The sequence below is a fragment of the Muscardinus avellanarius genome, assembly GCF_963383645.1.
Source record: "Muscardinus avellanarius genome assembly, chromosome: 3".
Lineage (NCBI taxonomy): Eukaryota > Metazoa > Chordata > Mammalia > Rodentia > Gliridae > Muscardinus > Muscardinus avellanarius.
In genome coordinates this window covers 76,059,638-76,085,720 of record NC_137788.1, presented here as the reverse complement: position 1 = coordinate 76,085,720, position 26,083 = coordinate 76,059,638, and the positions used below count along the sequence as shown (strand labels likewise).

Genomic DNA, 26,083 nt, shown 5'->3' with positions numbered 1-26,083 from the left:
CCTGTGGCCATATAGCTATTATAAAGTATCAGAGCCAGAATGTGAAGCTGCTGGAGCAGTCTGAATTTAAGAGCTCACACCCCATCCTCCGTAGAAAATAAACCAGCCTCTTTTGTAAGAGTCCTCAGTAGCTACAAAGAATTCCTCAGAATAAAAAGAGCAGTGCAACTACCCTTTCTACCTCTGGATGCAGCTGTGGCTACAGCGATTGAACGTAGCTGCCTTATCCTCTAAAGACAGCGGCTGGCTGAGGCTGGGAGGACGTTTGCTCTGGAGCACAGGCGTGAGTCATTTCCTTAGGTAGCTGTTTATTCGTTCAACAAATATTTATCAAGAGCCTACATAGCACAGTGGTAAACCACAATTTATTTCTTGCCTAGATCACTTTTGGAGTTTTCTGAGCTTTGGGGACACACATTTGAAATTTCCATTTTCATGTCCAACTAATGAAAAGAATGTTGTGATTAATTATTCGCCATTTTAGAACTTGCAACCTGACTTGTGGATCGCACTGAAGCTTTTCTTTGTCACTCTGCAAATTCACATGGCATCCTACTTTTCACTTAAAAAATATATATGGAAAACTCTTAATCAACTTTTGGATAAACACAGTACCAATTGAACTGAAAATATCTTTTAAATGGTTTAATATGATCACCTCCTTTTTCTTCTTAGATTTTCTTCTCTCCTTTTTTTCCATAAGCCAAAGAATATCTCTTTAATCTTCTCTACTGCAGTAGGATTTTGAGACTTTCTTTAACCATGACTTAGATATATTTTATAATCCTATTCTTTCAACAAGATTCTGAGCTCGCAGTAGCTCATAGAAGTGTTGAAATGAATTTGTGTTTAACTACATTCTTATTAATTAAAATGGGTATGCTGAAACCAAGTAATTTTCCTCCTAAAGAACAGTTTCATATTTCCCATCTTAGCCAGTTTGTGTGTGAACTGTATAGCTGACGACAAGAATGCCTTTAAATCACTGTGACCTCTCGTTTTTCTTTTTTGTAGTACTTGAGATTGAATCTGAGAGTGTTCTACCACTGAGTTATATACCCCAAGTTCATTCGTTCATTCGTTCTTTCTTTCTTTTTTCTTTCCTTTCTTACTTTCTTTTCTCTCTATTTTTCTTTCTTTCCTCGTTTATTTTTGTTTTGACACAGGGTCTTTCTAGATTGCTGAGAGTCCAACTAAGTTGCTGAGGCTGGTCTTGAACTTGAGAGCCTCTGTCTCAGCCTCCCAAGTACTGGGATTACAGACATGCCCACCATATTCAGAGTCGTTTTCTCAAGATAATCACCAAAAAAAGAGTAGTCCTCATTTTTATTTAGTATTCAATTCATTGATTATCCAATATAAATATTTATATACACTATTCTTTTCTTTAATCATTTGTTTCTTTTTCTATATTGGATATTCAGGGGCCAGAAGGAATGGTGGGAACTCCAGGACAAAGAGGTCGTCCAGGAAAAAAGGTAATGTTTTACATCTTTTCGTCTGGTTCTCTTTCTTCTTATGTGCTTGAAGCTCCATAAAATGCTGTTGTTTTTTTTTTTCATTTGCACTAAATATAAAGCAAAACTGGGTGTGATAAATATAAAGCAAAGCTGGGTGTGATGACTCATGCTTTTAATCCTAATACTTAAGAAGCTGAGACAGGAAGATCGCAGGTTCCTGGCCATCCTAAGGCACCTTGTGAGGCCCTCAGCAACTTAGTGAGACCCTGTTTTAAAATAAAACATATAGGACTGGGGGTGTAATCAGAGTTCTAGAATGTTTGCTTTTGATCCTGTGTGCTCAAATACACACACACACACACACACACACACACACACACACACACACACACCAGGAAATAATCATGAAATCAACATTAAGTAAGACACTGTGGGCCTTTGTAGCAACCTATACCCCTGGAAAAGTAAAATAAAGCCTGTGAACTGGTAGCAATATAAAAAATGTCCTGACTAGGGTCCCAGTTTAGATTTTCTTTTGTGTCTGACTATCGATAACATAACTTCCAAAAAGTGATTAAAAACTTAATCTTTTTAAAAAATCAGCTGTATTTTAATGCTAAAGAAGGGCCAGTCGGTGTCATAAGAAATAGAAAGTAACCAGGTTTCAGGAGGATCTCGAAATGGTATCCTGAGACAGGAAGATGGCAAGTTCAAGGCCAGTATTTAACAACTTAAAGAGGCTCTGTCTCAAAATTTAAAAAAAAAAAAAAAGAGAGAGAGAGCTATGGGTCTAGCTCAGTGAGAAAGTGCCCCTAGATTCAACCCCTAATAATCACTCAGTACCACACACACACACACACACACACACACACACCACAAAAGGTATGGATTTTTGAAGACATATTCTAAGCCAGTGAGTGATTTAAAATAAAGAAGTTGGCTATTTTGAATTCAACGTGAGCACCAGAAATCCACTGCTTTGCTTAATTGGCCAAAATTGTCTTCTTAATCTTCTTTTTTCAAATTTCATATAACTTGTGTGGTGATAGTATGTTATTTTTAGTGATGGTCTATAGTACTGTTAACTTAAAAGAAGGATTCTCTTTGCAGAATTTTGCAAAGTATCCTCTGGAGTCATTCAAGTGTATGATATAGTTAATTAAGTAAAAACTTGCTCTTCCTTTCTTTTTGCTCATGTTAATGTCACCTACAGGGTGATAAAGGACAGTTAGGACCCACAGGAGAAGTTGGACGCAGAGGAGCTCCTGGACAGATTGGAGAAAGTGGTCCTAAGGGTGCCAGAGGAACTAGAGGTGCTGTGGTCAGTATTTGATTTGTTTCTAGAACCGAGTCGCTCTGGTGGAAAAGAAATGCACTCATGCCCTTAAAGCTTCGTCCCTTGATTAACTTGACAGAGAAGGCAATAGTTCCATTGAAAATAATCTATCTCCATGGGATGTGGATAACTGTAAGCATTCCACAGTGCTTAAATGGCTTAGTGGTTTCTGGACATGAAAAAGGAAAGTGGGGGAAAAACTGAAAATGGAAATAAAATAAGAAATGAGGCTTTTAAAAAATTAAATTAGAAACTCCTAACCTAAGTAGGAAAGTTTATATGCCTAGCAGTTAAAAATCAGGATTTAATGTCTGTATAAAACGATGCTGCCATGGTTGACAAATTGCTTGGAAAATTAAGTTTCCTTGAAATGGGTTTTCTTTATATGTTTGGACTCCTCATGCTTTATCTGGAGATTAGTTTTCTCACCAGCTATGATAAATCTCAGTGGCATCTATTTATGTCTTAATCTTTTGCATGAATGTTGCATGAAGTTGGGAACAAATGTAGCATGATACTTCTGAACTTATAATAGCAAAATTGTGCTGCTGATATATGTTTTGGAACCTGTTTAGAAAGTCACAGCGGCATGAAAGAAATGCAAAATATTTAAAAGATTATCCACTTTAGTCTTCTGTTTCATAAACTTACAGAATGCCAGTGTTTCTTTTTCTTCATTTAAATGTCATTAATGCTCGACTTCCCAACAAGACCTTCCAGAGAACATTGAGAATCCACTTGTCTGAGGAAGGTTCTCCTCTGAATCCTTGGACATGTCTGTCTCTGTATTTACTGACATCTTACCACTCTGGGCCTCTTAGACTTCCTTTTATTTCATTTACTAAAACATTTCTGTCTTTGGCCCATGTGTTCAGAAATATTATATGTGACTAAATAAATGTAAGAACGAATACATCCAAACAATATTGCCTTCGAAGTAGGCAACTGCTTTGGTATTTTGCTGTTGTTGCTTAAAAAAAAAAAAAAAAAAAAGTATTGGGCCAGGCGTGTTGACACACGCTTGTAATCCCAGCATTTGGGAGGCTGAGACAGGAGGATTGTTCGTGAACAGCCTCAGCTACTTAGTGAGGCCCGCTGAAACTTAGTGAGACCCCGTTTCAAAAGTAAAGAATAAAAAATAGGGCTGGGGGTGTAGATCGGAGGTAGAATGCCCCTGGGTCCTATCCCCAGTACCACAAAAAAAAAGGTATTAACTTTTGATATTTTGACACGTGTTCCAAAACTACTTTCTGAAGAGATTTCACCAAATTTATATCCTACTGCCCACATTTTATATAATACTTTTAGTGTTTATACTTCATTTTTCTTTTTATTTCCATTTCCTGGTTACAACTAAGTAACTTGTACTTTTTTCCTCTGAAAATTGCCTGTTCATATATACTTTACATTTTTTAAGTTGTTATCTTTTTCTTATTAATTTGCCACCATTCCTTATATATCTCAAATATTTTTGTTATATATGTTGTAAAACATATTATTAACCTGTCATTTATCTTTTTGTTTATGATATCTTTTGCTATATAGAATGTTTTATTTTATTTTATTTTTTGGTCCTGGGGTTGAAGCCAGTGACATTCTACTTCTGAGACACACCCCTAGCCCTATTTAATTTTATTTTGAAACAGTCTCACTAAGTTGCTGAGGCTGGCCTCTAACTTGCAAATTTCCCACCTCAGCCTCCCAAGTACTAGGACTACAAGAATGTATCACCATGCTCAGCTGAACATTTTAATTTTTACATAGTAATATTTGTTAATTTTTTTTCTTTATAGCTTCTGGGTTTTATTTTTCATTAAAAATGCCTTTCCTACTAAAGCATATAAAAACATTTACCCATGTTTTTATCCTAATAGTTTTGTAGCTTCATTTAACCCCTTTAGCCATATGGTAATTGCTTGTTTGTTTTGGTATGTGAGTTGTAGAAGACACATTCCCTTCTTTCCAATTTGATACACAATTGTTCAAATTTTATGTATTAACTAGTTGAACTATATCTCACTCTTTTTGGAACGCTACTTTTTCATAAACTAAACTCTCAAATAGTCACTGGTCTATTATCCTCTCTCAATTATTGGTCTGTTTTAGGATCCCGACCATACTATTTTATTCATTATATTATTACAGTATCTTTTGAGATAAAAAAATTAATAATTCATTTTTCAGAAAAACTTGGTTCTTACTATGATTTTCTCTTTCACGTGAACTTTAAATCATATCGTTGATTTTTGTTAGCATAATATTTTTCTATCGAAAATCTCGCTTCTTCACATTTACTCATATGGTTTGATGTGTCCTTCAATAAAGTTGCATTATTGGATCCAGGGATAGTGTACCTCTGAATTATATCCCAAGCCCCATTTTTTTATTTTTTATTTTGAAATAGATTCTCACTAAGTTGCTGAAAGCCTTAAGTTTGTGAGACTGTCTTCAAACCTATCAACCTCCTGTCATAGTCTCCCAACTACTGAGATTACAGGTGTGTGCCATCACACCTGGCTCTTTCTATTCTTAAATGAGTTTTAATCACAGAAAATGTTAAATGTTATTAAATGCTTTCATATTTGTACAGATAACTCATTATTTCTCTCCTTCATCAATATGAGGAAATTCATTAATGGGATTATTTATTTATTTTATTTTATTTTTTTTGTGACACTGGGGTTCCTGGAAGCCCTTCTACCTCCAGGCTACACTCCCAGACCTATTTTATATTTTATTTGGAAACAGGGTCTCTTAAGCCAGCGAGTCTGGCTCCTAACCAGCGCGATCCTCCTGTCTCCATCTCCCAAGCGTGGGGATTACAAGCATGCGCCACCACGCCCGGCTTCATTAATGGGTTTTAAAAAAAGTCAAATCATTTAGGAATTTCTAGAATAAATCTTATGTGTGTTTGTATTATTCTTTCATTGATGCTGGGTTCAATTTTCTAATATTTTATTTTAAACTTTTAGCATAGCTTATTGCATTTAGTCATCTTTAGAATTTTACAGGAGCCAGGTAAAGCAGCACATGCCTGTAGACCCAGCTATTTAGGAGGGGGATATGCCTGTAGTCCAGGAAGTTAAAAGGGGAGGATCACTTGAGCCCAGAAGCTTGAGAACAGACTGGGCAGCATAGCAAAATCCCCGTCTCAAACTAACAAAAAGTTTAAAAATTATTTAAGAAATAAACTGAAAAGATAATCAAAGAACTTATAAATTTATTTTTAAAATTTTTTCTAACTTTTTTCTTAAAAAAAAAAATATCTACTCGCTGGGTGTGGTGGTGCGCGCTTATAATCACAGTACCTTGGAGGCTGAGACAAGAGGATCGCAGGTTCACAGTCAGACTCAGCTACTTAGCGAGGCCCTCCACAACTTAGTGAGATCCTGCTTCAAAATAAAGAATTAAAAATAGGGCTTGGGGTGTAGCTCAGAGGTAGAATGCCCCTGGGTTCAATCCCCGGTACCATCCAAAAATCATCTATCTAGGTTTTTAAATTTATTACATGAAACCCATATTTATTGTTTTCTTTCTTTTATACTTTTATTGGGACATTGTAAGTATGCATCTTGGTGAAGTTCAAATGTATACAATCAAACATGTACACAGGTCTTAGTGTGTTTCTCTTCAAATCCCGCCTTGCTACCCAACCCTCCACATACATAACCACATTGGTAGTGACACCTTCGTACACAGGCACAGAATAATTAGGATTGTTTCTTTCATTAGTTCTTCCCTTTGCCCTCCCCATCTTCCTCCTCACCTCCCCTTCCACTTTAGAGTCGTTTTTTTCATTAGTTCTTCCCTTTGCCCTCCCCATCTTCCTCCTCACCTCCCCTTCCACTTTAGAGTCGTTTCTTTCATTAGTTCTTCCCTTTGCCCTCCCCATCTTCCTCCTCACCTCCCCTTCCACTTTAGAGTCTTTTCTTTCATTAGTTCTTCCCTTTGCCCTCCCCATCTTCCTCCTCACCTCCCCTTCCACTTTAGAGTCGTTTCTTTCATTAGTTCTTCCCTTTGCCCTCCCCATCTTCCTCCTCACCTCCCCTTCCACTTTAGAGTCGTTTCTTTCATTAGTTCTTCCCTTTGCCCTCCCCATCTTCCTCCTCACCTCCCCTTCCACTATTCTGCTGGTCGTTTTCCTCAGTCATCTAAAGTCTTTTTCCTGTTTTCTCTTTGGCTTCCACAAATGAGAGAAAATATATTACCCCTGACTTTCTGAAACTGACTGATCTCCATATAATATTCTCTAGTTCCACCCATTTTCCTGCAAATGACACAATTTTGTTGTTCTTTATAGCTAAGTAAAATTCCAGTGTGTGTGTGTGTGTGTGTGTGTGTGTGTGTGTGTCCTTTCCATTATCTACTCAACTGTTGACAAAACCTAGGTTGCTCCATAATTTGGCTATTGTGAATTGTGTTGCTATAAACATGGATAAGCGTGTATAGTATTCTGACTTTCTTTTGTTAAGCTGGGCCATTTGGTGGTTCCTTTCTTAGTCTTTTGAAGAACTTCCATATGGATTTTCATAGTGGATTACTAATTTGCATTCCCACTAACAGTGTATAGAGTTCCTCTTTTTCCATGACTTTGGCAGCATTTGTTATTGATTTTATTCAATTATTACTATTATTATTATTATTATTATTATTTATTATTATTATTATTTTGGCGGTACTGGGGTCGGAACTCATGACCATTCTACCTCTGAGCTACATCCCTAGCCCTATTTTTTTATTCTTTATTTTGAAATAGGGTCTCACTGAGTTGCAAAGGACCTCACTCAGTAGCTGAAGCTCTTTGGGAACCATGATCCTCCTTGTCTCAGCCTCCCGAATGCTAGGATTACAAACGTGCTTCGCCATGCCTGGCTTTTTGCTTTTATTCTTGATGATTTTCATTCTAACTAGAATTAGATGAAATCTTAGTGTAGTTTGATTTACATTTTCCTTATTTTTGATGATGTTGAACATTTTTCATATATTTATTAGCCTTTTGTATTTGTGCTTTTGAGAAGTGTCTACTTAGTTGCCTATTTTATGACTAGGTCATTTTTTTAGTGTTAAGTTTTTATTAAGTCCTTTATATATTTTAGATATTAGTCTATCAGAAGAGTAATTGTCAAATATTTTCTTCCATTCTCTCAGCTTTCTCTTAAAATTTTTTTGTGGTTTCTTTTGCTGCACAGGAAGCTTCTTAGTATGATGCCATCTCATTTATTAATTCTCAGCTTTATTTCCTGAGCTTTGTGGTCTTATTGAGGAAGTATCTATCTACCAGCACCTATATGTTGAAGAGTTGATTCTCTGTCCTCTTTCAGTAATTGCAGTTTTTGTTCTAATTTATAGGTCTTTGATCCATCTTGAGCTGACTCTTGTAGAAGGTAGAGATTGGAGTTTTGTTCCCTTCTTCTACGTGTGGATATCTAGTTTTCCCAGCACCACTTGTTGAAAAGATTCTCTTTTCCTCAACCTATGTTTTTGGGTTTTTTGTCTAAAATCAACTGGCTAGAAGTATGAGGATTTTTCTCTGTATTTTCTGTTTTATTCCATTGATCTATGTATCTGTTTTTATGCCAATACTATGCTGTTTTTAGTACTATTGCACCAGAGTATAATTTAAAATCAGGTATTGTGATTCCACCAGCATGCTTCTTATTTCTCTGAATTGCTTTGTTATTCTGTCTTTTGTTTTCTCCATATGAATTTTAGGACTTTTTTCTAGTTCTGTGAAGAATAACAATTGTATTTTGATAGTGAGTGCTTTGAATCTATAGATTGCTTTTGGCAAAGTTGTCTATTGTGATATTTATTCTGCCTATTGAATAACATGGGAGGTTTTTCAACCATCTAAGGTCTTCAGTTTCTTTCTTTAGTGTTCTATAATTTTCATTGTAAAGATCTTTTACCTCCTTGTTTAGACTTATTTATAAGTATTTTTCAGGCGGTTGTGAATGTAATTTCTTTCCAGATTTATTTTTAGTAGATTCATGATTGATGTATAGAAAAGCTAATGATTTTTTAAGTTGATTTTGAAGCTGGTTACTCCACTGAATTTGTTTGTCAGATGGAAGTCTTCTGGTTGAGTGTTTTGGATCTTCTAAATGTAGAACCATGTCATCTGCAAACAGAGATAATTTCAGTTCTTTTGTCCCAATTTTTATCTCTTTAACTTTTGTTCTCGTTTTATTACTTTTGCTAGAATTACAAGTACTATATTGAGGTAGAAGTATTTATAGGGGCATCTTTGTCTTGTTCCTGATTCTAAAGAGCACTCTTAAGCCAGATGTAATGGTGCATGCTTTTAATCCCAGTACTTGGAAGCTGAGACAGGAGAATTGCAGATTCAACCTCTTCAAATACTGAAACTCTCATTAACCTAGCAAGACCTTGTTTTGAAATAAAAATAAAATAGGGCTGGAGTTATAGAGGTAGAATGTCCCTGGCTTAATCCCTAGTGCCACACACACACACAAAAATTGTTTAAAGGGCATTCTTTCAAGTCTTCCTCCCTCCATTCATATAATATTAGCTTTGGGTTGATAACATACATACTGACTTTAGGATATTGAGGGAAGTTCCTTCTATCCCCAATTTCCTCAGTGTTTTTAACATGATTGGGTGTTGAGTTTTGACAAATGCTTTTTTTGTGCATATATTAAGATGATCATATGATTTTTGTCCCTAGTTTTATTTATGTGATGAATTATATCTATTGACTTGCATATGTTGAACATACTATTTTCTTATAATTAAAATAAATTAAGATGAGGGTATAGCTTAGTGGTAGAGTATTTGTCTAGCATCTGTGAAATCCTAGGACTCATTCTCTGGATTACAAAAAACTAAAAATAGAAAAAACTTTTTACTGGATCAGAAGCATTAGTCTCTATATGGTTTTTCCATCTGCAAAACATTTGTAATTAGTAATTATGGGGTGATTGTGATATATGAGTTGTTAGTAGTTCTGTTTTAATAACTTTGACCAAAACTAAAACTATATTCCTCAAAGCCTATGGAACCATTGTGAATGTGGCGTTCTCCTGAATCCCACGCACAGACAATATCAAAAACTCTATGGCTTCACTTTCTTGTATTTAATGACACATGTCTACCACAAACTTTTACAGCTACAAAATGCATGTCTACGAATTTTCTAGGGACCAGCAGTATTCAAAAAACTGAAAACATTTATTTTAATGCAGTTAAGTACATTCATGCCAGAGGTAAACCAGAGTTATTTTTGTGGAACTTATGTGGTTCCAAAGAAAAAAAAGACAAAAAATTGAGGTGCTGTACTGTTTGTTTGTTTTCCCACTTTAGACTAAGTAGAATTTCAAACCATGAAAACCTAAAGGTAAAAATTGGAATAATATGCATATAAGATTAATTATTTAAATAATTGTCTGTTAGGTCTCTATTACTAATAATTACTGTGTTTCTTAGGGTCCTATAGGATTGATGGGAGCTGATGGAGAACCAGGAATCCCAGGATATAGGGTAAATGTTTCTAATTAAAAAGATATACACACATACATATAAAAATATTTACATTAAAAGATTATATTCAAATATGGAAACAGATTAAATCTACCTAATAAATCTTTCTAACATATTTCATTCAATCTTCCTATAGAGTGAATTCTGTTTTTCATTTCATAATAGTACAATATCTAATAGCATGAGCTTGGTGACATTAAGTAGAATGTGAACAAATGACATAAAGAATATCTACTTGCTCATCTTCATATAGGGACAGCAAGGTCAACCAGGACTCTCTGGACCACCAGGACCAAAAGGAGAAACGGTATATGTATTTTCTGATATTTTGGTTCTAAACTTAAGCAAATGTGTAAAACCATTTTCAAGGAATATAAGAACCACTTTTCAAGTTGAAAATTTTGTATATTATAAAGGAACATAAATATTAATATTATTTAACATTACATTAATATTTAATATTATAAATAATATAAAATATTAGTATTAAAATATCTTATTAAAATGTTTTCCATGGCTTATTTCAAGATTCAGTTGAAATAATCTAAAACTGTTTTATAATCTGTAGTTTGTAAAAGTAAAATTAATTACTTATTGAAAGGGATTGTGAGACTATAATATATAATACCACTTTTTATACAATTATTTTCTATTCATTAATTGCATTAGTTATTCATTGAAAGATATTGTGAGACTCTAGATGACTATAGTACCTTTATATTAACATATTTTAATAAATTAGGAATAGCTGACATAGTACGCTATTTATCTTCTATTTATGCTCATTGAAAATTGGCACATGGAGAAAATTCCTAAGATGCTTTTTACTAATTAAAACAGACTGACACTTCCAAGAAGAACCATATACAAATTATAAATGTGTATAAAATATGATGTGCTTAGTTTTTTAGATAAAAGTTTCCCACTTAAAAAAGATAAAATAAAACTGTATATTCCCTAACATATTAGAAATTGAAAGCCTATGTATTGTTAAGGATATTTAATTAATTTTGTTTCTTAATCATTTTGTTCATTTTAGGGTTACCCAGGAGAAGACAGCACAACTCTGGGACCACCTGGGCCTCGAGGTGAACCAGTAGGTCTTTTTAAAATTTATTTTGACACTTCAAGGTGAAATGAACTAATAGATTCACTACACCAATTTATTTTTTATTATTGTTGTTGTTTTTGATACTAAGGATTGAACTCAGAGCCATTTCCCTCTCAATCACTCCCCATATGTATTTTATAAATAGAGTAACAATAAGTTGCTGAGAGTCTTACTACATTGCTGAGATTGGCCTCCATCCTGATATCCCTCCTGTCTCAGCCTCCCAAATACTAATCTCATCTTTTTAAAGAGTTTTATTTTGCTAGATTTATAAAATTGTATAAATAGGAAAGAAGCATTTTCCACCATGAAATATGAATAATGTGAAAGTCTTAATATAAAAAATATGCAGATCATGATCCTTAGCCTAATATATAGGTTTAAGACAGTAATGTCTGAAATCCGACTTTCAACATTAAATGCATGATAACTTTCCAGAGAAATTGTCCAAAATGTATGTGCTCTAGACATTTTAGGGCAAATATTTCTTCAATTAACAAATTAAAATTAATTTCTAAAGTAATTAAAGTCATATCTATGTACTTTTAATAATTTACACACACTTGCAAGTGATTTCAAAACTCATATAACCAGTTATTAGAACCAGTAACCTTTAAAGATCAGGGATCTATAATCTTCTAATTAAAAATTTTAAGAACTTTCTATGACCCTAGTTTTAAAAGTAACTATTGTAGCATTGATTACCTGAATGACTATCTCTTTATTTATGTTTGACTAAAACAATGTCTAAAAAATATGTAAATAAAATGAATAAGATAAAAAATACCTAGTACACATAAATAAATAAAATTCATTATGTTTTCCATTTTTCACATAGTGTTATTTAGCATAAAGGAAGACTAAGACTCAAGATCAGAATATGTAGTCACTTCTGGTATTTCAGTTTGGCTCTTGTCTTGGAAAAAGTAAATTTTTCTAAGTTAATCAAGCTATCTCTCGTAGAGTCAGTTCTCTATACAAGTTTTTAGTCAAATATATTCTAGTCTTCCTCAACTACTAAGAGAAGGAACTGTATAGAAACAATACAAAAATTTTCATGCAAATTTTAAAAATGACAAATTGAATACGATAATACTTGTTTTTCCCAGAATTTTGTATCCCAGGGTCAATGAATGTCAGCTAAAATATTATAAGTATCTATGTATTATTTTGTGTGTGTGTGTGTGGTGCTGGGTGTAACCCAGAGGCTTTCTACCTTTGGGCTACACTCCCAGACCTATTTTGTATTTAATTTGGAAACAGGGTCTCACTAAGTTGCTGAGAGCCTCACTAAGTAGCTGATGCAGTCTTCAAACTTGCATGATCCTCCTGTCTCAGGTTCCCAAGTACAGGGATTACAAGCATGTGTCATCACGCCTGGCCAGTATCTATGTATTAAAATTATAACATAGCTATGATGGTCTTATCTGGTAGACATAAGACAGCCATGAAATTTCCACCAAAAATATCACAAATAATTAAAGTAGAGTCAGGGATTATTATCTTTATATGTCTATTTGCTTTATTCATATAAAATAAGAATTTATCAAATAATAAATTCTATAATTTTGCCAATTACTTTTAATCTAAGTTTCTATTCAGATAATAGGTTCTAGTATGAGATAAATGATGTTTTATTTTTTATTTATTTATTTTTGTGGGTTTGGGGATGGAACCCAGGGGCATTCTACCTCTAGCTACACCCCCTGCCCTATTTTTTATTCTTTATTTTGAAACCGGGTCTCACTGAGTTGCAGAGGGCCTCACTAAATAGCTGAGACTGTCCATGAACCGCGATCCTCCAGTCTCAGCCTCCCGAAAGCTGGGATTACAAGCGTGCGCCACCACGCCCGGCTATCAGTGATGTTTTAAAATTTACTTTAGGGTAGATAATATAAGTAGTTTATCATATCAAAGATTTTATATTAGAAATATTTAGAAAAAGTTAATAAATGTGAGTTTATTAGGTTACTTTCTGCCTTAAAATTTATAAATACAATTTTTCCTAGGTTAATTGATACCTCAAGAATTAAACATTTCACAGATTAAAAATAAGCAATAGAATTTCTGATGAAGATAAGGTAGAATTAATCATTAAATATTTTAGCAATCATTTAAATATGGTCTCATATAATTAAGAGAATTAAGTATCTGAACAGTTCTGCTTAAATCTTTTTTAATCAGTTTAACATTAAGTAAAATGCAAATTATTATGGAATAATTTACAATATTCTATACTTATCAAAAAATTATAATTTTAACTGAACATCATTTCTTCAACAATCATTGTGAGATTGTCTATTTATAGTTTAGTACTTAATACATTTTAATGTTCTTGGTATCATTGAAATTAAAACTTTTGAATTATTTAGTAGAACTAAAGACATTATTATACATTAGATATTGTATTTTTGTAAAAAGAATAACCACACTAATTGTATCATCTCCATTTACAAATACAGCTATGAATTGATTATATTTGTATGTATGTGGTCACTGCAGGGTCCAATGGGGGAACAAGGAGAGAGAGGAGAGCCTGGAGCAGAGGGATATAAGGTAATTACTGTCAGGTATCTGCTTCACTCCTAAATTTGAGTAGGCTTCTCTGTGGTTCTGATTAGCTTCAAATGTAACTAAGCATCAGTGAGATAATTAGTAATGTCTTGTGTTTTTTATCATAAAGGAAGCCTAGCTTTTTCTTTTTATTTTAGATCTTAACATTTTTGGGGGTGCATTGTAGTCATACATCTTAATGGGATACAAGATGGTAAAGTCATACATGCACACAGCTCCCAATTTTGGATATGACTTCTTTTTTTTTCTATACAGTACTTATTTTTGAGCCCTGGACATGATAGGCTTTTAACAATGAATCTATAGATTAGTTGATTCAGTACATCCTTCTGTCATGGTAAAATTTCTGTGATTATTTCTGAAATGCAGACTGAGATTAGCCAGACTGAATGGGCAGGTTGGCAGACAGATAACTGTCATTATTAAGCTGATTTTCTCAAGCCATTTTTGTCTTAATTGTTTCAGAAGCTTTCTAACCAGATTCTCTGTCCATATCAGAGCACTCTCAGATCCTTTCTGCATGTAATGTTTTGTCACATGAATCTGTGTTTATTTCCCATGCTGTTCCCTTTGCCAAAATGTCCTCACTTCAGTGTCTGGAACACTCATCATTTAAGATTGAGCTTATCATCACTTCCCTTATGAAGTCCTCTCCAAGTTTCCTTTGGCCATCCAACTCACCCCACCACTAATATCTTCAGGCAAACTCTACCATATGCCATACGCTCTTTTGCATGATTTTAATAACAGCTAGGATAGAACAGTTCATTTTCACCACAGAGTAAAAATGATCATTGTCAATTTTTATTGGGATAGACCAGAATCATTATAATCAAACTCCTAAAAAGTCAATTTGTCTTTGGTGAGATTTGTGTTCATCCTGCACAAAGCCAAGGGATGTAATTTTTGTGATCATTCTGAAACAGTCTCTGTGCTACTTACTACTGACAAAGTGGGCAACAAAGCCATAATTAGCCATAGGAGCTCAGTTTTGCAGTTTGCTCATATGTTCAGTCTCACTTCACTTTATAACTCTAGCTTTTCAGCAACTACTTCTCTTCCAAATCCTGTTTGATGTGTGCTCTACAAGGAGTTATGTTTATTTGTACCGCTCACCCTCTTGATTATCCTGAAGTTATTTGCTGAATCTGCTCTTATTGTCCTGCTAAAGTTATTATATGATAATGGTTTTCTCTTTAGTGCGTCCATGTGATATATAGCTTTCCAAAGTAGCTTTTCATTCTTACCCCTATTCATTTCCTTAAACAGAATCTATTTTCTTTATCAGAAGCTTAAACTCATAACCAGTTATCTCATAGGATGTAAGAATATTGTGATCCTATCCCTATCAATTCCTTTTTGTCCTGACCTTAAAAAAAAAAAAAAAAGATATGAGCCTCATAATGTCTCTGGTAAGACATTTCTTTCGGTGACATACAGAGAGTAGGAAAAAAGGAATCTTAGTGAAGAGGACAGTAGGGAAGGGGATAAAAGAGATTTCATGCCGAATTCTTTGTACATAACTTTCCCCTGACATGCTCTGCATTGTTGCTAGTTTCTATTTACACAGTTGAAAAGAGAAATGTGGTAGGTCAGCATTCCTTCTTAGGAAAACTAGAGTGATGACAGATTGCTGAATGTCAAGGTCATTTGATATTTCTTGGTACTGTGTACAGCAACTGTATACAACCCAGTAAACCTCCTCTCCAAGTGGATGTGAACCTAGTTTGTATAAATGGGGACCAGAGGGAGAATAGGTTGTATAAAATTGGTTGTATAAGTGGGGGACACAGAGGAAATAGGCTAAAAAAAATTGTTCTTAAACTCTTTATTCCTTTAGTTATTGGCTCTACAGTTGGCCCTTTACCTTCACAGTTTCAAATAGCCACAGATAAAAGATATTCTAAAAAAGTTACAGCTGTAAAAAACATGTACAGACTTTTTTTCTTGTCATTACAATATGATATACAGTATAACAACTGTTTATACACATTTACATTGTAGTAGAAATTACAAGTAATCTAGCTATGATCTAGCTATGATTTAAAGTAGATGAGAGGATATGCACAAATATATGCAAATACTATATCTCATATAAGGGACCTTTTAGACATCCTGAGATTTGGGGTCCTGAAACCAATCTCCCCCAGGGATATCTATAAATAGCCATTTTAGTTCCCTGGTGTTGCCATGACAAACTGTCACAAAATGGGTGGCTTCAAACAACAGAAATCTGTTCTCTCAGTTCTCGAGAAAAAAAAAAAAAAAACCCAAAGTCAAAATCCATGTGTGGACAAGGACATACTCCCTAGAGTTCCCAGAGGAGACTTTTTGCTGTCCTCTTCCAGCTTTTGGAAGCGGTCACATTCTCATGGCTGCACCTTTCAAAGCTCTGCCTTTCTACCTGGCCTTCTCCGCTATTGTTTCTGTCTGTTTCCCTTGGAGAATCTATGACAAGGATAGATGGATCTAGGAACAGTATGGATAATCCAGGATAATCTTATCTCGAGATCCTTATCATAATGACATCTACAAAAGTTATTTTTATAAATAAAGTCACATTCACAGATTCCCGAGGACTAACACAGACATCTTTTGAAAGGCCACCATTCTACCATCTTGTACTCCATTAAGATTTATAACTACAGTGCACCAATAAAACATTAAAAATAAATAAAAATAATAAAATAATAAAATTAATTTTATCATAAAAAGAAAGGCCACTGTTCAACATGCTACACTAGCACATAAAACAAAAATAAAAACAAAGCTTTTAATATGTTATTTATAATATATTATATTCATCATGATATCTAGCAACCTATTATGTTCTATTCTAGTTCCAAGAAGAATCAAAATCTCTGTGCTATTTAAGTGGACTTTGCAATACTTTGCTACCATTTTAAAGGATCATACCCTATTCTCGAAGTCACATGTCTCTACTTACTCTAATAATACAATCTTTTCTATTCCTAGGGTCATGTGGGTGTACCAGGACTAAGAGGTGCCACTGGACAACAAGGCCCTCCAGTATGTTTTGAAGACAATTTTTGTGATTCTGGAATTTTAAAAAACTAATATTGATATTGAGCTCTGCTTTATATGTGATTTCTGTATTGTTTTCTATCAAAGGGTGAGCCAGGTGACCAAGGTGAACAAGGACTAAAAGGAGAAAGAGGACCTGAAGTAAGTTAAAATTATTTGACAGTTTGAATCTTACTGTTACCTAGAGAAAACAGGGACACAAAAAAGTTACTATTTATTATAATTCAAATAATCATTCATCACTGTGGAACAGGGATCACTATAGGCCACTAATAGAGCAATTAGTGATTATAATTGTGATAAACATTATTATTGATTGATTCAGTGTTTTGACTTAACCAAATTTTGCCACAAGCCTAATTGGCTTAGTGAAAATTGCCTACATTTGTCCCAAGTGAGTAGTCTAGTCTCTTCTTGAAGTTTCAAACATAAATACCAGCATTGGAGAGTAAAAAACTATCAGCTAACCTATTTAGCTGTGGAGGTATAAAAGAAAAAAAATTATTCCATAGTACTAAAGCATGGTAATGAAGACTTTATTCAGAACTATCATGTTTGAGTCAGGCTTGGTGGTGTAGGCTTGTAATCCTAGTACTTGGGAGGCTGAGACAGGAGGATTGCAGGGTTGTGTCCAGCCTCAGCAACTTGGGAGGGTATCCATAACTTAGTGAGATGCTGTTTCAAAATAAAAAATAAAAAATTGGGTGGGACTGTAATTCAGAGAGAGAGAATGCCCCTGGGTTCTATCCCCTTTACCAGACACAAAAAAAGAACTATCATGATTGGTACTGGTATTTTGCAGTGAGGGAATAAGATTGTACTCAATCTTGAATACAGCAGGTGCAACTGTAAAATTATAGTCAAACAGCCAGGTGTGGTGGCGCACGCTTGTAATCCCAGCATTCCAGAGGCTGAGACCTGAGGATCGTGGTTCACGGACAGCCTCAGCTACTTAGTGAGGCCCTCTGCAACTTAGTGAGACCCTGTTTCAAAATAAAAAAAATAAAACAAATAAATAGGGCATAGGGTGTAGCTCGGAGGTCAAATGCCCCGGGGTTTCATCCCCAGACCTACAAAAAAAAAAAAATTATAGTCAAGTGGGTGAGGGGAGGGTCTAGTAAATGGAAAATTACTAAAAGGATCATCAGAGTCTAGGGGGGTTCTAGTTAAACTGACCTAACAAAATTTTCACTGAAGACCTGGGGAATGATGGAGGATAAAGAACTCAGATATCCAGGATGATCCGATGATCAATAAGGGTTCTTGATAAACCGACTAATGGAGTTCTGTACTAAAACTGTATTTTACAAAAAAAAGAAAAAAAGTGAATTTGTGGGACTAAGAGCCTGACTAAACTATGGCCAAGCAAAGCATCTTTATCCTAGGGGTGAAGGTGGAAATAATAGTTTGATTATGTAACACAGTTGGTTTAAAAGATTTTTTTTCTGTAAGACAAATTACTTGTTGTAAAGTATATTAGTCAGCTTTTTTTATTGATGTAACCAAAATACCCGACAAGAACAACTGAGAAGAGGAAAGGTTTATTTGACTCACGGTTTCAGAGGGTGGGTGCATGCTCAGCTGGCTTCAGGCAGAAACATCATGGCAGCAGGGCTTAGCAAAGGAAAGCTGCTCAGCTGATAGCAACCAGGGAGCAGAGAGAGGGAAAGGAAGATACAGTCCTCAAGGCCACACCCCAGCCACTTACTCCTTCAGCCACACCCCCTGCCTGTAGTTACCACCCAGTAAATCCACTCACATTATTAACACATCAATGGATTAATCCACTGATGAGTTAAAGTCTTCATAACTCAATTATTTCACTTCTAAGTATTGCTGCATTTGCCAAACACATGAAATTTTGTGTGTGTGTGGGGGGGGGGGAGCCTCCCAGATCCAAACCATAGCATAAAGCAAACTAAACACAGGTAGGTTTATTGAATTTAGCCTTTCCCGCCCCAGTGTACTAATTGCCTCAACCTCGCACAGCAACTGTCTCTTTCGTTTATACTGTCAGTTCATTGCCACCCCATTTTTCATGACATTTTTTTACTTTCCTTTTTATTGATTTTTAATTAACTAATTATTAATAAGATTGCTGTACTTTAATAATAGATTAGATGAGAATAGAAAAAAAAATAATAAATTTGAGGTCATCATTTTCCAAATTTGTCAAGCTGTCTTCATCCAGACTTGTATTTCCCATTTGTGGAGCTAAGTAATAAAATAGGGTTGAATCAGATATATTGAATAGGTGTTATCTCACATAGAAGCCAGTTTGAATAGTCTTGGTATCTACCCAAGTGACTCTGCCCAGTTCCTTAATTAATGAGAATTAACAAATAATTAATAAAAGTTTTCCAATGAAAGTAAACCTAAATGACGGGGGAAATGCAGAGAAAAATTGGTGTCCTATTCACTTAGAATTGCTAAAATCCAAAATGGAAAAAGTAGTGGAACAAACTATATGCCTAGAATATTGCTACTCTGTCATATTGCTTTCTTATATTTGCAGTAAGTCCTAGAATGCAAGTACTCTCTAAGGTTGGATCCTAAAATGTCTAATCTTTCATAATTAATACTTTCATATTTATACTGTTTTCTTTTTCCTTTTTGACATGTATTAGAAATGAGACATTCTTTGGTTCTTATTAGTATCTATTAAAATTAAGCCAGTGAAAATCAAATTTTCTCACTAGACAGCTGCATCTCCAGCCTGCATGGTTAGCTCTCCCTGGGTGTTACAGATGAAAATTGCTAAGAAGCCATACTTTAATTCCATATAATATAGGGGAAATAGTTCTTTCCTACTTTGGGCAATGCTGACATTTAGTCCCAAACCAAAAATTCTTTTAGAATTTAAAATAGCATTAATTGCTACAAGAATAACCATCAACAATGTATTATTCATTAAGGACATCTTCAGTGGCCAGATGGATTCTGTTCAATAACTGTCATCTTGTTTTGGCAAAGCTTTAAATTTATTTTTTTAGATTTAGAAATGACCCGTTAAAATCATCTGGACAATTCTCTTATTTTTCAGATGAAGGAATTTTAAATCCCAGAGAGATTATTAGTTACCTAAGATCACAGAGCTAATTTGCAACAGAATCAATACTAGAAACTTTATTTCCTAATTTCCCTTATTATATGGAAGCTATTTTAAGTCTTTCATAAAGTAATTAAAATATGATCGTTTACTTAACCAACTAATTTTATTCATTGGGCATGCTACTGTGGACAATTATGAAGAATAAGTGAGAGCTAGTCAGAACATTTTTTATAAAAGACATCTCTAATGCAAATGTAAGTGAACTGCCCTAAAATGGCTTTAAAAGACTAAGATCCAAGCCAGAATCTATTTTCCTCCCCAAACAAAATTCCAGATTTTAGTGAGTTGTAATTTCTTAGTTAAAAAAGAAAGAGAATAATTCTTGTATAACTCCCTAAATTTATATTTGCTTTATGAACCTGCTTACTCAAAAGAAACTAGAACTAGCAAAGTATTAAGATAACTCTTCTTGAGCCCCATTTAAACAAAATAAAATAAAATAAAAAATAAGCAAGCAAAAAATAAAGATTTGAACCAACATAGCACATTAAAAATGTCCCTTATCAAAAGAATTAGATTATTTTCTCTAGCAGTCTATGAATCAGTATAGTTGCAATGAATACAAGGCTTTTTAAATGGACCTGATTTCAAGTGGGTTACTATATATATTTTTCAATGCTAGCCAAGCAAAAGAGAAAGCTCAATTTTACAGGCACTCTAAAGGTCACATATAAAATTAATTTGCCTTTCCTATTATGGGAACAGAAAGTCTGTTCAGTTATTTATGAGGTACGTATATTTAAATAAAATAGTATGTGAAGTTTTAAAGTAGCATAGCATACTTCTACTTTTATTATATTTGAATTGAAGGATTAAAGAGTGAATTTTTTCCTCCTTGTGGTACCAGCTCAGTCAGTTACCTTATATGACAACACATTTACCTTACCTTTGGCCCAATCTGTAATTTCCTATTCAAAGACCACCTCTGTGCAATATTAATGTTTAATAATGTTTAGTTCTTAATTTTGATATAAAACTTCACCAATTCCAACTTTTTTTAACTCACAAATTCAAAATAAGTTAGCTCAGGCTGCTACGACAAAGCACAACAGACTAGGGGGCTTACAAACAACCCAAGTTTATTTCTCACAGATCTGGAAGCTGAAAATACAAGATCAGGCTGCTAGGTTTGGGTGAGAGTCCTCCTCCATATTAGAGATTTGCATTGTATCCTGTCCTGAGAGGCAGAGGTTTGGAGAGCTTTATGGAGACCTTTTTATGGAGGCACTGATTCCACTCATGAGGGTTTCCTGTTTGGGACTGTATCACCTCCCAAAAGCTTAATTGCCCAATACCAGTGGACATTACCAGTAGGATCCCAGCGTGTGAATGTGGGGGGCATGCAGACATTTAGGCTATAACATTAACAGTGCTCTAGACTTTAGTGATATAAATGTAGTTGAATTTCATTGTAATTTTATTTTAATGAGTTGTAATTTCTTAGTAAAAAAGGGAAAAAAAGGGAGTATCCTACTAGCTGTCCTACTTTTTTATTTATGGTGATGATGACTGTAATAAGGAAATCTCTTCTGAACATTAAGAATAGCAAGGACCATGGCCTTATTAATGGTCAAACACTCTTAAGAGTTCAGGGGATAAGTGGTTTTGTAATCACACAACTATCATTTGCAAAATATACTTTAAAATATTTCTTATATCCATAATGTTTCCTTAGCATTATTCTGAGCTGCTTCCTACTGCCCATTCAAATCTGAATAATATTTTAATTCTGATGATGCTAGGCTCAAAAATGTAGGTTTCAGGGTATAATATATAAATAATATAGATTATTCTTCTGAAATAATCTCCACCATATGGATACCCTCAAATTGTAATCAATTTGTGAAAATATGAAATTTGTATTTTGTTAGTTGAATTTTGGAATAAGATGCATGTATGTGGGATATACTTGAAGTATAACTTTTTTGTATTCTTTTAATAGAACTTAACATCTGTTCTGAAAGACCGTGCAATCTGGTAGTAGAAGCCTAACTGGTGGAAATTTAATTAGATGAGTACCTTTAACTCCACCTGCTCAAATATGCTGTATTTGATTCAGAGTTTTCCCCGTTTACTTTCTTCTCAAGCTTGTAGTTACACTGAGAGTTGCAGTGGTGAAGGGGAGTAAGAGGTGTCTTTAGTCTTCTGTCAGATCCATTCCAACTAGCATCCACTGAAATGCACGTCATCCCTTGTGGCCCCCAAATGTCTTCATTCCACTGTGCTGGAATCTACTTTGCCCCTCTTGGTAGAAGTTCTTTGACCCATGCTATGCACAGCTATTTTCTCATCTCAGTTAGAGCAAGGCTTCCTCAGATAGGGCCTTCAGGGCCATATCCTTCTGTTCTTGGCCATGTAGAAATAACATTCTGTTGCTCCCACACCATGTTATTTACTTGGGGTGTTCACAGAGACTTTCCATTGTCCTGGATATGCATGAAAAAAATTCTCTATTGTTGACACTCATTGCTCTGTATGTGACCTGCTAAATTAGGACTTTAGTGTCTCTGGGTATCATCTCTGTGTCCAGATCTCCAAATTTATCTGGATATACTATTGCTTCTTCCCACCCTATGGATTGAGGGGAAGATGGACCAAAAGGTTCTTATCTGGGTTCCTGCCAATATCTAATGATCTTGTTTCTCTTCTATTTCTCCTCTTCTCTTCTCCAAAATCAAATATTTTTTATATCTCCTCTCCAGAGGAAAAACTCTTTTTATGTTATTATAATTTTTCTAGATCTATTGTTGATAGCATGAATATTATGACTTCAATATTTTATAACCTTGTTTTTTGACACCCAAAGATGGACCTTTAATATTTAAAGATTGGGTTTTTTATTTAAAAAGCATGATTTTGAAACTCAAAATATATTTTTCTCAAACTATTACCCTAACTTTGGGTTTCATTGACCCATTCTGAAATTCATAAGCCAAGGACAAGTCTATTTTAAAAATCAAAAGTCTAGAACAGATTTTTCTGTTTGCATAAGAAGAAACATTGTGAAAAAACATACTGGTTAACATATTTTAAGATTATCATCAGTACTATGCAAGATGACTGAAATCAGAACTTTTTCAATATTTAAAGTCTTTATTTATTTTACTTTGTTTTTGTGTTCTGGAAGATGTATTTTATTATAAGTACCATATGTCCCAAAAATTGTATTTACTCTGAGTAAACCCAGGTCACCAACTATCCCATTTTCTGGTTTTCTTACCCATAGAAATATTGCATTTGTGCTTCCTAAGGCTAGTAAAACAGTTTTTAAATTTGGAGATAGAACACTTGATCCATATTCTTTCCAATTTTTAAATTCTTTAAATGTTTGATTTTTTTTCTTTTGTTTTGTTTTGGTTTTTTTCATTTTTTTATTGGTGCATTGTAGTACTACATCTTACATGGAGTACAAGATGGTAGAGGTATACATGCACACATCACTCAATTAGACCTTAACCAATGTACACAGAAAATGCTTTTTTCTCTGTGATGACATATACTATTTCTTTTTGTTTTTAATGTTTTTATTGATGCATTATAGTCATACATCTTAATGGAATACAAGATGGTAGAGGCATATATGCACACATCATCCAATTAGCCCTTACCTAATTCTCACCCTATTTCCTCCCTCTCCCTCCTCATGTTTGGCTTAGTGGTTGACTTTGATATGTTTTTGAATGTACATCATGTACATTAGGAAATTTCCTCTTCCCCCTGACTTAGGTCACCTTATGTGCTTATCTATAGTTTCTCCTTATTTGTCTAGAGTTCCTCCTATGACCTATTTTATCCTTAGCTCCCAACCTATTAGGGAGAGCATCTAATTGCTTACTTTTTGTGGCTGACTAATCTCACTTAGCATAATGTTCTTCAGTTCCAGCAATTTCCCTGTAAATGACATCATTGTGTTCTTCTTATGGCTGAATAAAATTCTATTGTGTACATATCCCATAGGTTTATAATCCATTCATCTGTTGAGGGACATCTTGGCTGGCTCCATAGTTTGGCAATTGTTAATTGTGTGGCTATGAACAGAGATATGCATGCATTCGTTTGGTAGTTTGGAAGTGTGGTATTGCTGAATCATATGGTAATTTCGTTCACCTTCTTGTGATGATCCTCCTTACCGTTTTCCAAAATGTTTTCGCTAATTTGCAATCCCACCAACAATATATTAGAGTTCCCAGTTCCTCATATCCTCACCAGTATTTGTTGTTATGTTTTTATGATTGCTATTCTAGTTGGAGTTAGGTGAAATCTCAGGGTAGTTTTGATTTGCATCTCTCTGATTGCTAACAATGACATATATTATTTTTTCTAAAATATTTAAGCTCATTTTCAGAAGATGTAACATCTGAAATTGTTTCTTGTGTGTTTGTGTGTGTGTTGTCAAGTTGAATTGTTGAAATAATTTGTCTTTAACTTTTAAACACTTCACATTCCAGTGAAATTATCCTGTTTGTGAGAACTTTGGGTGATTTCTGAGAACTATGCTTGGTAATGACAATGTTTTTTTTTTTCTCACTTGTGTTCCAGGTCACTTTTTTAATATTTTTCATCTTAAAATAATTTCAGGATATCACCAGGAAAATGGCACTATTTGCAAGGGCAAAGTTTCTAACTATCCTGGCAGACCAGTTACTGTCAAATCAATTATGATTTGAAACATTACACACATGGGGAAATAAGCTGTTCTGTGGGAAATAGATATCTGTTTTTTAATTTGCAAATATGTTGCTTGTGCTTCCAGAGAAGCATATTTTAGGCTATCAGTCCATGCCTCTTAGTACATGGGAAGAGTCTTGTGAGCAGGAACTTTGCCATTGCAAAATACATAATAGAGTCCATGATACATGATACTCAATAAATGTTTACCAAATTTAGCTAATTTCAAAAGGATACAAAGGCTTTGTCTGGATGTGGGGACATTTGTTAAATAAGTTTCCTTGTAGAACTATGATTTAAGTTCTTAAATCATTGAATTCATAGTTAAAAGAAAACTCATAGGTGATCTGATCAAATTCCCTCATTTTCAGATGATGAAAGTCCATCCCAGGAAGCTTAAATAGCAATAAACAGTGATATACAGCTAGGAATTAGCAATACTTGCTGCAGCATCCAGGCCTCAACATTCTTTTCTATGGCTTCAGTTTAAGTAAGTTTATTACTGTCAGATGACAACTGTGCTTCCAATTTTAGGGTCCTAAGGGGAAAAAAGGAGCTCCTGGTCCTTCTGGAAAACCTGGTACTCCTGTAAGTAACAGGCCTCTTTCATCTTTCCTGTTTCTAAGTAGAATTGACAACTTTAGCAAGCAGAAAAGTTTGGGTCCATTTATGTCATGTTGGATAAATCAAATTGTTTTGAGAAAATTTAAAACCATGCTAGAACACACAGGGAACAAACCACTAACTCAATACCAAACTTGCTGTTTAAATAGAAGTCCCGGCAACTGAAGGTACTATCTTCCTGTGTTATGAAGCCCCCTCTGTGGCTTCATGCTCCTCTGTCATGGTGTACCACTAGAAAACAGGGAACTTGGAATCTTGAGTAAATGAATTATAACAAAGGTCAGAAATCTTCCAGCATAATTAAAAAGGCACGAGCTGGATTGTAATTGGAGGACTCAACTTTTTATTCTCCTGGCAAAAAGAACAGAAAGTCTTTGAAATTTCTTAAATCCTTTTATCACAAAAGTCAATTTTACCTTAATATCGGTGTCCTCCTCTAGCCAGATAGGTATGTACCGACGGGCATATTAGCAAAGACTTCCTGCTGGTCTCCCCTCGCTGAGGCTTCTATGTCTGCTTTGGATTGCCTGTGTTAGTTCAAAAAAAAAAAAAAAAGTAAAGAAAATGAATATAAATTATAAGCACATTCAGATTAGAGATCCTTACAGAACAAATCCTGTTGCCCAAGAGTAGAAACAAAATGTTCTGACCTT

At 34.4% G+C, this 26,083-nt stretch overlaps 1 protein-coding gene across 1 annotated transcript in view; it reads left to right on the top strand.

Annotated features, from left to right (window-relative positions):
- The window catches only part of COL24A1 (collagen type XXIV alpha 1 chain), a gene marked incomplete at both ends in the record, with an annotated part of 326,813 nt that overhangs the window by 239,190 nt on the left and 61,540 nt on the right, over positions 1 to 26,083 (top strand). The window contains 9 exons of the mRNA XM_080692101.1: positions 1,425 to 1,478; positions 2,674 to 2,781; positions 10,243 to 10,296; positions 10,550 to 10,603; positions 11,336 to 11,392; positions 13,910 to 13,963; positions 16,958 to 17,011; positions 17,114 to 17,167; positions 25,341 to 25,394. Coding sequence (XP_080548227.1) covers positions 1,425 to 1,478; positions 2,674 to 2,781; positions 10,243 to 10,296; positions 10,550 to 10,603; positions 11,336 to 11,392; positions 13,910 to 13,963; positions 16,958 to 17,011; positions 17,114 to 17,167; positions 25,341 to 25,394 — 543 coding nt within the window. The remainder of the gene's footprint in view (positions 1 to 1,424; positions 1,479 to 2,673; positions 2,782 to 10,242; positions 10,297 to 10,549; positions 10,604 to 11,335; positions 11,393 to 13,909; positions 13,964 to 16,957; positions 17,012 to 17,113; positions 17,168 to 25,340; positions 25,395 to 26,083) is intronic.